The sequence below is a fragment of the Anopheles funestus genome, chromosome 2RL (genome assembly GCF_943734845.2).
Source record: "Anopheles funestus chromosome 2RL, idAnoFuneDA-416_04, whole genome shotgun sequence".
Lineage (NCBI taxonomy): Eukaryota > Metazoa > Arthropoda > Insecta > Diptera > Culicidae > Anopheles > Anopheles funestus.
The window spans coordinates 72798614-72816400 of NC_064598.1; the positions used below are offsets into that span (position 1 = coordinate 72798614).

Below are 17787 nucleotides of genomic sequence, written 5' to 3' on the forward strand. Positions count from 1 at the left end.
TTAATGCACTCGGCGTACCCAACCCCCTAGGAAAGGTTTCCTGGAGCTTCCACAAAAAGATCCCTCCCCGTCCAGTTGCAACCGTGGCCCGTCTCGGAACCGAAACCCTCCGATGGATCGTACCGACGATATACTATACTTTGTAGTAAAACGCTACCCTATGCAAAATTGCACTACGATGCGGTACAAGAAACATTGCCACGGTACGATGTACACGCCGCGAACATCATACACCAGAAACACAAACACTTCCGGCTGCCGTCAACGGAGCGCTACTTCCGTTTTTTTTGCCCGCAGCGCGCCTGCCTGCCCACACATTATTGCCGAGTGGCAAACCACACGTTTGCTTTTTGGGGGCTAGTGGTTCCGTTTTCCTCGTTCGCACAAGGAGTTCCGGAAAAATCAAAGTAAATGCATCGTAAAGCATAAATGAAGTTCGTTCGCTCGAACTAGTGAAAATGCTTCGCGCACCCGGTTTTGTAAGGAGATTTTCAATAGAATGCAAAAGAAAGGTTCAAATCTTTTGCCAAACACAAGGAACCGCGAAAACAGGGAACTTGTTATACCTTGGGTGACATTTTGGTTTTGAGTGGCATTAACTGTTTGAAGACGGTTCAATAACGAACTTTATTTTTGCACATTCAATACAAGCAATGAAACATGCTTCAATTATGGTCTAAGTAAATTTTTCCTTTGATTTTTAAAAGTAAATTTAAAGAAAAGAAAACAAATAAAATAGAGGAATTTGTCTGCTATACTTTCTTGTTATACCAAATATTATTTATATAAAAATTATTGTTTGAAAATATGGGATATATTTTCTGCGTTTCAAGATAAAAAATATCTTAAAATCCTACAAAAAACAAAACATTTGATGTACTAATTTAAATGAATTGACAAACATTTGAGCCTGTTACTAAATTGGCTTAATGTGCCGAAATCAAATTTCTAATTCCTTGCCCAAAAGCCCACGAAAGACAACAAACAATGATGCTGCATTAGAAGCAAATGTTCTTTTGCATTGGCACAAAGCGTAATGCTAGTTAAGACATGCCGTACATGCAGTCCCATAGCAGCGGACCCCGGTAGAACGATACAGAAAAATGGATTTTCGTTGTCGAATTTGCTGCCAGGCGCTTCGATGCAATTGCTCCAGGGAACACACCATTTCCTTGCTTGTACCATTTCACCATTTGCTATATTTGGTTCGGAGCATTAATACGAATCACGTCGAGTGATTCAAGAACACAACATGTAAAGCTGCTTCCGAGCGGCACGCAAGGGTGGAATCCGCACAAAAGCGCACCCCACTCGAGAATGCGCACCCCCGTGGCCATAAAGGGCCACACGACACCAAGGAAAAGCCCTCGTATAAATCTTATCTTCGCGAGGCAATCGAAGTTTCTTTTCAATTGTAAAGCAATAAAGATGTACAATCTCTGATTTTTGCTGCAGTTCGCCTCGATGGCATGAATCGAATTCGAAGCTACCGGGCAGCCGGTCGTGAGGAACGAATGAAATGGTGGTGGGTCAGACCTAGCGGGGAGATGATGAACTTTTTCCGTTGTTATGGACCGGTCGTTTTACAGGGGCGTTTTATTTTGCTGCCTTCGGAAAATGTACGGAATCCCGAGCAGTTCTAGAGCAGAGCTTCAATTGAAATAAATATGGGAGAAAAAAAAACAAACCTAACAAATTTTGCAAACCCACCCGGAGGTGCACCATGGCTGTGGAAAAGAATGCATCCCTTTTTTTTTGCTTCTTCACATATTTTTCATCTTTTCATTCGAACGGTCTGACGCAGTTAGCTTCACTCAAGTGAATCGAAACAAAATTGTACCAACTCTTCTAGGGAATAGGGAAAATGGGGGGAAAAAATGAAGGAATCGCACTACAGTGGCAGTAGTAGTAGTGCCAGTGCAAGAGAAACAGCATACCTCCAGGAACACACAAATAACGGAAAAAGTAAATCAAGGAACACTCGACACAGCCGAGTGCAAACACGAGGCAAAAGAGAAACTGTTAGAAACTAAAAGCAACAACAACAACAACAAAAAAACACACCCTGCAGCACATCGTGGTGGTCAAAAAGTTCCTGATAGCATCTCCAAAGTGCACAAGGCCTTTGTGTGACGAAGTTGTTGATGTTCCGAGTGTACGCTCCAACCCATGCATCGCCCTGGAACGAACTTTTTCGATGACCCTCCTCCTGCCGTTTCTTCTTCGTGTGGTGGTGGGTGAGATGTTTTAAAGGTTTAAAGGTCTAATGCTACACTCGGAACAAACTCGCCTCCCTCCCTCCCTCCCAATCACCCAAGCCCATTATGCTGGGGCTGTCGTACAAGAGCAATCGTAATAGAGTTTCATCTTAAACTTCCCACAAATGATACGGTCAATAGTTTTCATGGTTGAAGGAGATTGAATAAGATTTGTAATATTCTATCAGGTACATATCTGGGAATGCCACTGAGGTTTGCAATGTTTGCTGCTACTAGCCCCCCGAAGGCTGGGGGGGAAACAGACAAGTCATCTGTAGCACTCGGTGATTAGTAATGCACTGTTTGGCCTCAAGTGGAAAGACACTTGAAAGATTAAATCCAGTGCAGGTATAAACTGAGCTTTATTTGCATTTAGAGTATGTACTCCTTTTATTTAACTTTCATTACGGTACATTCAATTTCCCGTACGGGAGAAAACAGGATGAGAAATGATGGGAATTCTATTGTTTGAGGTTTTTAATTCATTATTTGAACACGTTTCTAGTTAACGAACTCAACAGAATCCAACCCACTCTACACAAATCAGCTGAAGGATTATTATTTAGTGTTTAATGTATTAATATAAATGAAGCTGAAACGCATACTACATTTATACCTTTCTCTGACCCATATTGATCATATTGGTTCAAATATTTTAATTTGTATGATATCTTTCTTGTTTTTCGCTTAGTTAAATAAATTTTTCATGCCTCACTTTTACATCTTTATTTTATATTATAAAATTAAAACTTCTTCTTCTTATGAGGCACTAAAACCTCAGGAAAAGTCTTGGCTTGCCGTTTCTAGCTTTTTTTTACTTGATTTCCTTGCAGCCGGATAGTCAGTCCTATCAGATGAGATTTGAAATCCAGTCCTGTTGTGTAGAGACTGACGCAGTCACCAAACTATCGGGCTAGTGATGCTAGTGATGTGATGGATAGCGTGCTAGTGATGGATTTCTATTTTTTCTTTCTATTTTTTTTTTCAAAGTCAGTGTAATTCAACTCCTGGACATTCCGGAGTCGGCTTCGGACTCATTCCGAAATATGAACGGTTGTATGAAAACTGTTTTAAAAAAAGTCATCGTTGACAACGGAGCTTTCAAAGCGTTGGTACTCAATTCCAATACTGATTGAAAGCCATGAAAAGTATCAATAAAAACTGGTGAAACTGGTGGAAAACCCAGAAGATATCTATTTGAAACTTGGAAGAAAACCATTAACCTCTGTAACTATTGAAAATCTATTAAAAAATACTTTGGGAAAACTTGTGGAAAAATGCAACGAAATATGAGGAAAATCACAAAGAACTTCATGAGCTCTGTGGAAATCTTGTTTGAAAATTCGTATGGGACACTGTTGAAAAATCCAACATTTCTCCAGAATCCAGAAATTGGATTCGATATTACATTCAACTCCGGCTTTACCTTCGGATTAATACGGGAGTTGTACCCAGAGTTGACTCCGAAGTTGACTCCAGAGTAATTTGGAATCGAATCCGGATTTTATAGGAGTCGAACACGGTTTTCCAATTCAAGAGTCGGAATGGGTTTATAATTTCACTGCGGAATTCGCATCACTAGCACTTCGTACACACTTCCTAATATGTTGTAAAAAAGTTCATACACTTCAAAAAATAATCAAGCATATTATGGATTGTTTTTACAATCCAAAATTATACAAAAAGGAAATTATAAAAATGAACAATGTTTGATACTGTTAACTAAATAATTCTTTCATTAATATGGTTTACATTCAGGAAAACCAATTTCTCCTCGTCTGAAAATATTTTTTTAAAGTGTTTTTAATAGTAAAGGGTTTTTTTCTGATATAGTTTTGCCTGCCGCCATCCATGATCAAACTCTCTTGATTTCCCGAAAGACAAGAATTTCGGTCTATTTCAATTTGACGGTCGCCGATTGTCAATTTACAACCGCTTTTAGCTCGTTTATGCGTTTGCTGCTGAAATTTCGTCAACGGTACGCGGCCTGGTTTTCCCCGAAATCACCACCGTACAGCAGAAGCCCTCAATTTGCCATTCGCGAGACAGCAAATCGTTCCATCACGATGTTTAAGGTATGCGAAACTAGGAGCCAACAGAAAGCCTTCGGAAATCCGTTCACGCTCTAGGGATAAAGTGGGATTTTTTGTGCTTGTTTCTAGCGCCACCAACGCCCTGCACACTCCTTGCAGACGGATCGACGAACAAATCGTTCGCCTGTTGGCCTTCATTCGGACTGTTTTGTACATCGTTCATACGGTGGAATGTTGAGGCTCGACACACCGCCACGTCTTAAACTACGGCTGATGGTTTTATTTTTTTTTGTTGCAACTACCAAAGGAAAGGTGCTCGGCACGGAGGAAAAAAACCATAATATCAAACATAGTTGATCTTCGGACCGAAGCACCGTTGCGGGCTGGCCAATTTGGGCTAGCCGCACATCTCGGCCAGCCTTCCAAGAGCAGGATATCAAATAAAGGAGATTTAAAATACAATTTAAATTTGCATAAAAACCATGAATAGATATGATGGCATATATTATGCGATGGTTTCTTCCATTTTTCTCCCATACATTTACTGCCTGCTCGATCGGCTGCTGAAGAAGAAAAAGATGAAGTAGAAGCAGTGGAATGTACACATGCCACACGTCCAAAGAACGTGGCACACTAGAACCATGGAATATGACACAATTCTGAGCTTCTTTTGCGGTATTGCGCTGTTCGTCGTACACTCATCCCGGTTCCGGCGATACTTTTCCATGCGAAAAATATTCCCTACGAAAAAAGGACAACGACAAGGAAGTTGCAGTTTTCCGCCTGCTTGCTCACGACAATTCCGGCTAGGCTTGACCGTGGTTTTCCTTCACTGCTGATTTTGCATCCTGCCAAAGCACCATCACCGGAAGGGTTTCTGCGCAAACTGGTAACAAAACATTTTTTACATAACAATGATCCTCCATCGACCCGGAACATACTGACAGAATGCTCCTTACGGAAAAGGCCACACGTCTTTAGCGCAAATCTGCATGATTCGAACCGAGCGACCGAAGGGCGGGGTGGGTCAGGGTCACTCGTCCTGGCAGCGCTGCATTTCCATTACATGAATGCAAGCGGATGAAAATTCCAACGCAAAGTGCAGTATGACAAACGACAATGACAACGATGACGATGTCGACGGCACCGACAAGCGTACGGTATGACGGAGCAAACGGGCACCCCCCGGGAGACACTGAAGACGTACGTACGGGCGTAAAGCCAAACCATTTCCACTGGATATTCGCACTTTGCCACCTAACGTTTAAGCTCCTGTTCCTGTGCTTTTGGCTGGAAAAGAGGGCCAAATGCAATGACACAAAGATCGAACGGAAATCTCGAAATAGCACAAAACCCAAAAAGGGGGGCACCACGCGTTTTGGGCATGGGGGAAAACGTTAGTGAAGAGCGTATGTGATGTGCTACGGGCAATGGCAAAGTCCGTACAATCGAAAATGACGCATCGTTTCGCCGTTTGGATCTGAACGATTCCGGCAGCTTAACGAACGTCAGTTTGATTGTCGGGTGTCACTTTGCACAGCACGGCCAGATTGCACCGTGCGCAGAAGGAATCAGGAAGAATTAAAACTGATTTACTGAAGCGAACGTACGGTACACCGATTGTGGTAAGTTGATAAATTAGACAAAACCTTCCCTCAGAGGGGACGTACTACGGGATCGATTGATGGAAATACGTGCCCGTGCAATGATGTCACCAGTGCTTTTAATGACCCATGCCACAAGCAACATCGACACGGAGAATGGTACGAATGTGTTTATTTTCTGTATCACCATTGTACTGATTTGAATTTAAAAGAAGCTGTATATTTGATCGAAATATTTGATAAATTTTCTTTAACCCTAAACATGTGATTTTCATGAAAAATCTGATATTTGCTTGTTTAAAAAAAACTATTCCATCAACTGATGTAAAATTTTTCACTTACCTCAAAGCTTTAACAAAAATTAAAGAAATTCGATTGCATAAATAAAGGAATCGATTTTGACAATTGTTAAATCTACCTTCCTTAAATAAGAAAATTGTTCACATAAAAAAACCTCACATATAATAATTTATCTACCAAATTCAAATGTTTGCATAAAAGCGACATGTACTGCTGAAAAATGTATCCTACCCTGTCTCGGAACGATCGCAAACGGAACGGCTGAAGCTAGTGTTTGTTTGTAAAATGGAAAATTTATTACCAGATCCATTCTAATGCTACCAACAATCCTAGCCAAGATGTCGTCGTACGAAGCGTTGCAAATTTTCCGAGAGAGCGATGTAAAATATTAATAATTCACCTCGATGGCACCGGAGAATTGGGCTGTATGCATTTATCCGTCGGCCTCCATCCGTCGATGAAGCTTGCCAACGACCACGTACCCAGAAAAAAAACCCGGAACTTCAGTTCTGCTGTCCAAAAGTGGGAACCTGCCGAGTGAGCAAATGGGGTGGGACAAATGTACAGTGAGTGTGATAAAGAGAGTGTACACAAACTCGGCCAGATGTGTTATTAGTACGTCAGAAGTTTTGTGCTTCGTACGACACGGTGGCTCTAGCCCTATCGCCAATGTTCGATGGCTGTTGTTTGGTGTCCTCCGGTGAGAATAGTTGTTATTTTATTTGCACCGAAGGTGGGGCATGTTAACACAACGGGGCAGGAAGAAAAAAAAAGTTTAAATTCATTTGGACCAAGTTGCAACCGTACGATCTTGTCTGGTCTCATTCGAAAGCCGTTCATGTGGATGAGATACCTTTTGTTGTGTAAATGGTTTCGTGTTTTGTAAACATCAGCTCGGCGTAGTTCGTGCTTCATGGGCAGAATTTTACAAAAAAAAAATTTTTACTCAAAAGCCTTTTCAAGAGACAGGAAAAATATAGTTAAAAGTTTATTATCAAGAGTGTTACAAAGATTTGTTTCTGTTTAGTTTTTTAAATTTTCAAAACGAATAGAAAATATTAAATTTTAGAAAATTTAAAAAAATGCTTCAAGTTAGTTAAAAAAGCTTTTTAAATAAATATTTCCTTCTCACTGAAGTTATTATAGAACGATTAAATAAATGAATGCTCTCAAGTGCAATGATCTGTTTTGGTACATTTAGTATCTCATCGTTAATTACTTAGCGAGTGTATGTTATTTTCTTAAATAAGGATATATTTTTTAAACTTTTAACTGATCAATACATTCCTGGAAATTAAACATTACTTACCAGTCCTGTCTCGTACAAAAATGTTCCGGTTCTATTTCGGGTAGTATCTGACCCCGAGCCGCAGAAGATAGCGCAACGACTAATACCGTCAATGTTAACTATTGAATTAGCTTCATCTTCTTATCGTGAGTCAACATCAACATGTCCGAATGAAGCAGACTGAATTCTATCAGTAAATGGTCAAGGTACGTTGCGGCTGGAGATCGACAGAAGATAACTGCTTACGGCTAAACTGTCTGCCTGGTCCCATCGTGTAGGCGACCGGCGCATCGCCTATCAGCAGTGAAAAGCCGAGAATATATGCAACCAAACAAATGGATTGGGAAATTTGATTTTCTCCGGTAGGAAAAACAATTTCCAATTTAGCTTCACTATCTACGGGAGGAAAAAACCATCTCTCGGAAACGGAAGTTCCGAGGCCTGGGTCAGGAGTATGTGCCAGGGTGGCGCCGACCGTTGGGATCGAGGACAAATGCAAAATTTTACGTTGACAGGCGTGGGCGCTTTGCATCTGTTTCGATCGATTTTTCCCCTGCAGGCACCAATGCAAATACTTTCCGATGAGTTTATTGCTAACGTGTACCGCATGTTAGTCGATTTTCTCCATGCCAAACCGGTGCAGGTCGTTTTCCTCTGTGTGGCCTTTCATTCAGTGTTCGTGTGGTGGGCATCCAATTTTTGGGGACCAAACCATGCAACCAATCTAAATCTTTTCTCCCTTCTTTTGCAGCTTTATGCAGCATTCGCTAGTGTCGCTGGATCTGTCCGACAATCAGTTACAGGGACTACCACTGGATTCACTAAAAAATGTCCACACGCTAAGCCGATTAGTAGCCCAGAGGTAAGTATGGAAGATATTTCTGATACATTCAAAAGTAAAGGGAAAAAACAAGCACTCACACAAAAATGGAGGTTTATCTCAGCTTCAAAGCTTCTCTCTCCTACAGCAGAGGCGTGAAGCTGTTGTTTTTTGCTCTTCAACCCAACAATGAGAAGCTCAGAAACCTCGCGAAAAACCCACACACAAAAAAATCGCTTGAATTTTCAAACAGATGGGAAGTAAATCTTACACTGGTTGTAAATTACTACGTCCCAAAAAGGTCTTTTACAACCGAACGGTTTTTGTTTGTTCCACAAACAGATGCTTTTTGAATGCCCTTCAATGATGTTGCTGTGCACACACGAATGGAACAGAATGCTGAGCACTTAGGAGTCAATCAATTTCAAAACGCAATGAAAGAACCTATTTCAAGTTTTTGTTAAAAGGTTCTTATTTAACAATAGTATGGAAAAAGGAAGTAATTGAAATTATAATGCTGTTGAGTGAAAAAAATTTCAAGATAATGTGTAATTGAGCGTAAATGTAACACACTTCAAACGTCATTGAAATTTACAATAAATCAACAAATGTTTGAGAAAATTATTTCGATGCTTCATGTTTCGGATCACCCACAGAATACGATAGCAAAATGATCCAAAAATAGCTTGTTCATAATGGATCAATGCTTTCGATTTTAGAAGAAATTCTTCGAATCGCTAAATTTAATCATTAGAGCAGACATAATCGCACCACCTTCCCTCCACTTGATGCAAGTGTATTTACACCTATATTATACTCCTCACAGGAACAACATACACCATCTGGATGGTAACTGGGGTGGGCTGGTGGATTCGCTGCGCAGTCTACACATATCAGGCAACTCCATTTCCGAGGTATCTTTCTACACGCACGACGAAAAGCGTCAAAACCACACGGCGCCCAACTCGCAAGCATCCATAATAAACGCGAAACAATTCTCACAGTATCCGCCAGTGACGGTGGTGGGGCAACAAACGGCAGGTAACACTCCCGGTCTTCAGCTGCAGGGCGTTAAACCGTTTGCCAAGCTGAAAAAGCTCGTCTGGCTCGACATCAGCTCCAACCGTATCGCACACATTAGCCCCAACACGTTCCCCAAATCGTTGGTAACGATCGATCTTTCCAAGAACATTCTTTCCCAGTTTCCGACGGCTTTTCTCGAGCATCTGCACGATCTGCGCGTTCTCTCGCTGAAGGATAATCTGATAGCGAAGCTCGACGGCATCCCCGAATACATCGGTGCAGCACGCATTCGGCTCGAAAAGCTCGATCTCAGCCTGAATCTCATCGAAGAAATTCCCGCCCTGCTGTTTAATGGAAGCGTGCGAATAAAGGCAATTAATTTCGATAAAAATTTCATCCGCCACGTAGAGGCGGACACGTTCCAGGGGCTAAATATTGTGCACATGGTGCTGGCATTTAATTTCATCGAATCGATTGATGATGGTGCATTCGCAACGCTCGAAAACAGTCTAGAATATTTGGATCTCGAACGAAACCGGCTGATAGTTGTGCCGAGCGCCATTGGACGATTGAATCGGTTGCGCTATCTGTACTTGACATCCAACGAACTGACCAGCATTCCTGATCAGCCGGAATCGCTACTGCCCACCACGCTCAAGGTACTATCGCTGAGTGGTAACAATTTTACCGCCATTCCGGTAGAAGGTCTATCCAACTGTACGGAGCTGTCGTATCTGAACATGGGCTACAACAAGATTGCCGATATCGAGGAAAACGCTTTCATGGGTTGGGGCTCAAATTTGCAGACATTGCTGCTACGCAACAACAAAATCACCAGTCTAAATTACGGTGCATTCAACGGGCTCGATACGATCAAGGAAATTAGCCTTAGCTTCAATGACATACATTACGTACATCCGAGCGTGTTTGAAAATGTTTCAACATCGCTGAAGATCCTGGAACTTTCGTTCGGCATCTACCGGGAAGAATATCCCGGCGAGGCACTGGCGGTACTAACCGAGCTAATGTGGTTGGGGCTGGACAATAATAATCTCAAAACACTACCAGATGGGGCACTGTCGACGCTTGGGCAACTAACGTACGTTAATCTGGCATTCAATCGAATTGTTGCTATTCCTCGTTGGCTGTTCCGTTCGGATGTTCATCGGAACTTGGTAGAGATAGATTTATCGTTCAATCAGCTGGACGACTTACCTAGCGCCACTTTCGACAGCTTGGAGTTGATTCAGATAATCAATTTATCCTCCAACAAGTTGCGCAGTATTCAGAAGAACGCATTACACGATCTCCCTTACCTTACCTACGTCGATCTGTCGTACAATGCGCTCCAAAATATCAGCGAGGGAGCGTTCAGTTTTCTGCCCAGCTTACTAAGCGTGGATCTCATGCACAATGAGCTCAGTACACTATCTCTGAAAGTGTTTCGGCAGGTATCAAATGCAACCACTCCGATGCGGCTAAACATCAGCAATAATGCTGTCGAATATCTCGATGGAGACGTGAACTCACTGCTTTACGTATACTCGCTAGATGCGAGCCATAATCAGCTGCAGGACACGACCGTATTTCGAGCACTAGCATTTTCCCTACGGATACTCTACCTAAACTGGAACAACTTCACTTCGCTCGGCAACCATGCGTTCGGTGACTTACAGATATTGGAAATATTAAATCTGGCGCACAACAACATAAGCTCCCTGCGACGTCGAAGCTTTGCCGGGTTGATGAATCTGCAGGAGTTTGATCTTAGCCACAATCGAATAGAAAGTTTACAGATTGAGCAGTTTTCACCGTTGAAAAAGTTACGCCTTCTTCGGCTTAACAACAACCGGTTGCGTACTATTCCTCGCGATACGTTTCTTAACACGCGCATCGAGTTCTTAGACCTATCCAACAACCAGTTCGTATCCTGGCAGGCAACGGCTTTCGCTGACATTGGTTTCACGCTCCGATCGATACAATTCGACAACAATCTGCTAGAGTTTCTGGATCCGTACATGTTTACCAGTACGCAGTTCCTACTCGAACTAAACCTAGCCGGCAATTTGATAAAGCAACTCCCGGACAATTCGTTCGCAAACTTGAACAATCTGACCGTACTGGATCTGAGTTACAATCAGCTCATGCCGATAAACTTTCGAGAGTTGTTCATCAATGTACCACGGTTGCGTGTCCTGCAGCTACGTTCCACCGGTATTTACCGTCTTCCGTCCCTAGCACTGCCACAGCTGGCTACTCTCGACGTCAGCAATAACAATCTGCAAGAAATCGAAACTCAAGAAGAGCTGTTCTATCTGCGCGAGCTGCACATACAGGAAAATAAGATCAACAACATCTCGAACCTTTTGCGGAATCTTCCGCCAGCGTTGCGTGTACTCGACATCTCGAGGAATCCGATCCGAAAGATTTCCTTTCATGATTTCTCACTCTCCCGGCGGTTGGAAGAGTTGCTGATTGAAGACATCAAAATAGCCAATCCGGACATCTTCATCAAGTTACACAATCTGAAAAAGCTACGCATTAGCGCCCAACACAACTTCAGTGAGTTGGTGTCGAAGCTAAGGGGCCTTCAGGAGCTCTACGTGACCATCTACGATGAGCATCTGGGCGATGGTCTCTTTACGTCGCGTATGCATTCAAACACGAAGCTTAACGTGGTTGAAATCACGGGCCGTCGTTTGGTGTCCATCTCCAGCAATGCCTTCCAAGGGTTGGCTCGAAATCACGACCTGAAGCTGCGAATACACAACACGATGGTGAACGATCTTCCGCCGGGTGTGTTCTACGCACTCAAGTACATACCACGGCTGAGCATAGATTTGTCGGACAATCTGCTTGCAGCACTGGCACCGGACAGCTTTTATCCGAACGCCAGCTCGTGGGATGCAGTGGGGACACGGAGCGTCATCGGTGGGCTGGACGTGTCCAACAACCCTTTGCAGTGCGAGTGTGGTCTAGTGTGGTTAGGTCATTGGCTACGGCGATGGTTACGGGAGACGGCGCAGGTCAATTTGATTCCTAAAGACGAAATGAAGCAAATGATTCGTGTAAGTATACGTTTTGTTATTCATGTATGATGTCATTTTTAAATTATTTATGTTCTCCTTTTTGTACTCCTTGTTTTAGATTAAATTTCTTCAATATTTAAACATTATTTCTTGAAGTGTTATTCATCTTAATTCGTTAGTATTTTTTAATTACTTCTGTCAATTATATCCACATTTATGTATGCTTTAAAATACTTCACAATAGATTTCATTTGATCAATTAAACCTGTAAATTATGTTGAGATTGTTATTGTTAACTGACCGAACATCTCATTATCTTTTCAACACGCTTATCAAAAGAAACAAAACATTAAACAAATCTGCAGAACAGAAACTTTACCCCACCTTTTACCCGGAACTGAAGAAAGCCAGTGTGCTTGATGGAAATGTTTGCTAGCAGACTTGCAACGAGACATGATTAATTACACTGGTTCTTGGTTCTTCAATCATCTGCAGAACTGCGGTTCTCGATACAGCAAATCGATATGACGTGCTGCTTCTTCGTTGGTACCGGCAGGATAAAAACCCTAACGACTTGCATTCTACGCTCGCAACCATCTTTGTATTTTGTCGTAATTATGCCGTTCAAACACGACACAACACGATGCAAACGGAGAAACGCTTGCAAAATGTAAAGCTAATCTGGCGCCACCCAGCTCACCCGCAGTTGGTGTTGGTGTACTCTTTTATTCTGTAGTTGATTAATACGAAACGACATCCATAATTTATGCTTCTCGCTCGCGTATAATGATGGTTTTTCGCTTGTGCCATTTTATTCGCTGTTGCCTTTTATGAATGATTCGTTTTTTTTTGTCGCTGCAGGATCAGTTTTTTGGAAAGTTGCTAGCCCATGAGCTAGCGTTGGTGGTTCGTGTTGTGGTTTGTAGCGCTTCCCGGTTGGCTGTTTGTTGCAAGTGTTTTATTAATGAAGGCGATAATAAACTGCTTGACGAATAATGTAATTCACTCGACGCGACGAAAGATGCTGGGTGAATAAAAATTATAATAGCGAAGCGGTTTTTCTTTTGGGGAACAACCCAAAACAATACAGAGCGAATTCAATGTGTTTGCTGATGCAATTATAATATAATTCGATTCATTATAAGTGCCAGATTATCGCGTTGTTTGTTTTTTTGGGACGACAGAGTTGTTTTTAATTAACGAAAATATTCGACTGGGAATATTCTTGTTAATCTCGATGTGATCTTAATTTTTTAAACTTTTTACAGTAATACAAGTACTAAATTTCTTGTTCAATTGATTTAAAACTTCCGAACTTCCGAATCTCCGAAAGTATTTTCTCTGTAAAACAAATTCCAACGACACGTCCTTAGATTGTAACCCTCGATCATTCAAATCGGTGTTAGGGTATTTGTTTAACATGACAACTTCGTCGACCCTCCGTACATACACATCCACGAAGGAGTGTTTCGTGAGAGCTTTTTGGAAGCTTTTTTGACATCGAAACTAACACTACTTATAGCTGCAGGCAGGAGTCTATAACCGAACATGTGATGCTTCCAAAATTAGTCACATCTTGGGTCAGCTCATGTGTTTCTTTCGTGCACTTTCGCTTAAATACACTCCCGTTAGTGCCCGGTGACTCTCCCGTGTCGTCTGCGGCTAGGTTTGGTTGCCCTTTTTAAGAGGGACACAGTGGCTGCTTAAAATGGTGAAGCGCTGCGAGGTTTAGACGTAAAGTTTAACCTGTCCCTCGACTTCACCGTCACAACTATGCATTTCGTTTACCATCGTCCAAGCAGAAAACACTGTTTGCGGACACATTAAGCAAAGCATGTGCACAGGGAAGAGCATGTGAATGTCGTCGAAAAGTTTTTCAAGCTCACAATATGACGACAACATCGTCATCCGGAATGGTCCGCTTCTTTCGGCACTTGTTTGCAGGTGAATGTTTGTTTGCTCTCGTTTCTGGAACGAAACTTCCGAAGTGGAAGGTAGAGTTCGTATGTGCATGATGGGAATGGAATTCATACCGGGTTCCTTCGGTAAGCAAAGGAAAGGATGATTTTGAATTCCCATGAATGGGGAAGTAGCATCGGTAAGACGAAGATCTGTAAAGGGAGCAAGAAGTTTGATGTTAAACTTTCATTGACTTTTAACCCAGGGAAACGGAAAAAGTTTTATTTGTCTTGTTTTTGGGATATAAGCCAACAACTTTAAAGCTAGTTTTTGGTAGCCGGGTTCGAAACGAAAGATTTCAGCAAGCATGATTAAATATTGAGAAGGAATCGTTCAATCGTTTTCCAATTTTTAGATTAAGTTCTGTTGCTTGAAAATATATTGTACACAGCACAGTACATAATCTTTTTTAAGTTTTCTTGCAAAATATTTTTTTAATATTTTTTATTTAATAATATTTTTTATATTTTTAAATTTAAATTTAATTTAAATAAATATTTTTTTCCAGTACTAAATAAAAAATTAGCACAACGCTTATAATCATGGAAATCTTTTTTCTTGTTTCAATTTGATTACAGAGAGCAAAGAGGAGTACCTGCACGGATCCACTGACCGGCAAACGATTACCGTTCCTTGAGATCTTCCCCGAGGATCTCCTGTGTCATGCGAGTGCCCTGAGTAGTTTAGCGTTGAAGTTACGCTTTCGGTTTATGTTAATTTGTCTCAATATGCTGCTAATAGTGCTGCACAAGTCACGAACTCTGGTGTTGTAATTTCGTGCAGAACAGTGCCACGTCCTTGCACCTGCTGACAGCATTAGGTCGACGCTTCATCGCAATCAAAGGCATCCTAACTCCATACAGCACGGTAACACATACCCCATTTCAATCTTCCCGGCATCATGTCCATAGTGCCAACGCACCAGGTAAGCATTCCGGGTGGAAAACTGTCGACGGCAAGTCAAATATTGATTTGACAACGAGTGTGAACGTTCATAAACACGTCTAAAAACGGGGATGCTACCGCGAAAATCTGCATCTATTCAAGCATCCGTATTGTCCCACAGTGGTACACATGATTGTACATAGTAGTAGAATTGTATATTATAGAAGGAAAAGAAACAAACACCCATTTTTGTACGAAGTACGACATAAAACGTCTCGATAAAAAAGCCAAAACCAAGAACAAATTCAAACGTGGAAGTGGTTTGAAATAAAGCAAAAACTTGTTAAGACACGAAAACCTGTTGAGGAAAAAAAAGTAAAATAGACAATGTCCTAGCAACACGCACTGATGAACTGCATAGTAGTAGTACGAATAACGTGTATAATGTGTAAATGAAACTAACAAAGAGACAAACCCTGGGTTGGGTGAATTCCGCGAGTAAGATATTAACAAAAACCCATCCAATCAAACAACATTCCATCACGATAGTAGGAGCTTTAGAATAGGAAATTAAGTTTTCGGGCACCACTTTGCACTCGAGTGAAATAAAATGGGGGGATGTTTGCTGGTTCCATTTTGCTGGCATCAACAGGTCTATAGTAACAAGTCTCATAACACACGCAAAAAAAAGCTAAAACGAAGCGAAGGGACACGGTAAACTATGCTCGTACAGATTATGTTTGTTTTTTTTTTATCGTCCGTTTCCTATTTTGTTTAGCATATCATTTTTGTTGGCTTACCGTCAGTTTGGTTTCATTTTTTAACTTTTGCAAACGTTAGCAAGTTTTGCCCGATAGGTTATCTCCTACCTTACAACAAACCCTCTCCATCGGTACAAAAGGGCGGGAATAAACAGTTTATCCATATGCTCATTGCAGCGTGTGATGTCATTGAAGGGAAAATGCTTTCATTGCACTTCAAAAACAGATGAAATGAAGTACAAAAGCAGGCAAACAAAAACGAAAACACACAAATAACAACTCCGTACAAATGAATTTGATAAGCCAACACGTTCCAGTCCCGTCAATCAGATAACAATGAATGGCGCAATGACCACCATCACCACCACCACCATTGCTGACCATAAGAATTGCTCACCCTGGGCCCGTTTTTCTACCGCAAATGGCCATTGCCCTGCGGCGTGCCAGTAGTGGTAATGTGTCGGATCACAGCGAAACGACATAATTATGCAATTTTCAGTCCAATTACGAAAACACACAAACTGAACAAATCCCGCAACGCAACGGGAACTCGGGGCTGAGCGGACCCAGTTTTGCAAATTTGCAACATGCACGCTTCGAGAAACAGCAAAATGGAAGGATTCCCGTTGATTGATATTCATAATGATCACACAATTATTATCACCGTGTGTGTACGATTATAATAATGCCGGCCACACAGGCCGCACAGGGTTTATCTTGCACCGGTGGGGCTTTTGAGATGTTAATTAATTTGCCATAGCTTCCGATCGTACTTTCATTTCGGGTGCCGTACGAGTATCGTACTGGGAAGTGTTTTATGTCCCTATTCGATCTAATGTATTCGATCTAATTTTAAAAAATCTTCCGTCATTCAACAGTCAACTAAATACTGTTCTTGTTTTTTCAGATTTATTTTCACTAAATTATTTTCACATATAATGATGATATGTCGTAAAGCAATTGTGTTGAACTTGTCAGTTTATAGAACAAAAATTGCATTTTGCATGAAACTTTTGTCACTACAAATACAATTTAAATCATTGGATCTGTAATAGAGATATCGTTTTTCACTACTTTGTGAGTAATAATTTTGTTTATAATACTTTTCATTATTAGTACCTACAGGATATATAGAATTGTAGGACAACAAAAACATTTTTTTTAATTTTAAGGTAGTAAAAACTTCAAGATTCTAAATCCTCTGCAAAAATTGAATAAAATTGGAGAGAAGCATGGTAGAAATGATTCTAGTTTTTTTTTGTTTATTTATTTACAATTAATTATTACGGCATTTACCCGTATTGTCAGTCTCAGAATGCTGAAAAATGCTGAATACAATTATCACTATGCAATTCATCCTTGTACTTTGCCTTATCCCGGTCATACTCGATTAATGACCCTAGTTTTGTTATGATTGAAAATGGTTGTTTTCCATACTTTGAGGAAAATTTATTCATACTTAGCCATAGTAACGGTTAAGTCTGGTTATTAAACTTTTGAAAGGCGTTGTTCATTTCGGTTTAATTCCGGAAAATCGGTTTTATCCCCGATTTTTAGATAGATTATATAGATAGAATAGATTTTCCCAATGATTATACAGTTATTATATTTTCGCAAAATGGTTTTTGGTTATTTTTAAATATATTTTCTTCAACAATGATTGATCGCCGTTTTTCCCTTTCTTCCGATGTTTGTCACCAATTCTAAATTTGTTTAATTTATCACCTAAACTCTCATCGTGTTCACGTATATTATCACATTATTAACCCATTTACACATCATTTTGTCATCATAGCGTATCGACAATGTGCGGCACATAATTTTCTA

General features: G+C 41.0%; 1 protein-coding gene across 4 annotated transcripts in view; it reads left to right on the forward strand.

Moving 5' to 3' along the window:
- LOC125765384 (chaoptin) overlaps nucleotides 1-17486 on the forward strand; it is a 78480-nt gene extending 60994 nt beyond the window's left edge. For all 4 annotated transcript variants that reach the window (XM_049430425.1, XM_049430427.1, XM_049430424.1 and 1 more), the window contains 3 exons: nucleotides 8235-8345; nucleotides 9130-12394; nucleotides 14893-17486. In XM_049430425.1, coding sequence (XP_049286382.1) covers nucleotides 8235-8345; nucleotides 9130-12394; nucleotides 14893-15087 — 3571 coding nt within the window. In that variant the 3' untranslated portion in view covers nucleotides 15088-17486. The remainder of the gene's footprint in view (nucleotides 1-8234; nucleotides 8346-9129; nucleotides 12395-14892) is intronic.
- The last annotated feature ends 301 nt before the right edge of the window (nucleotides 17487-17787 follow it).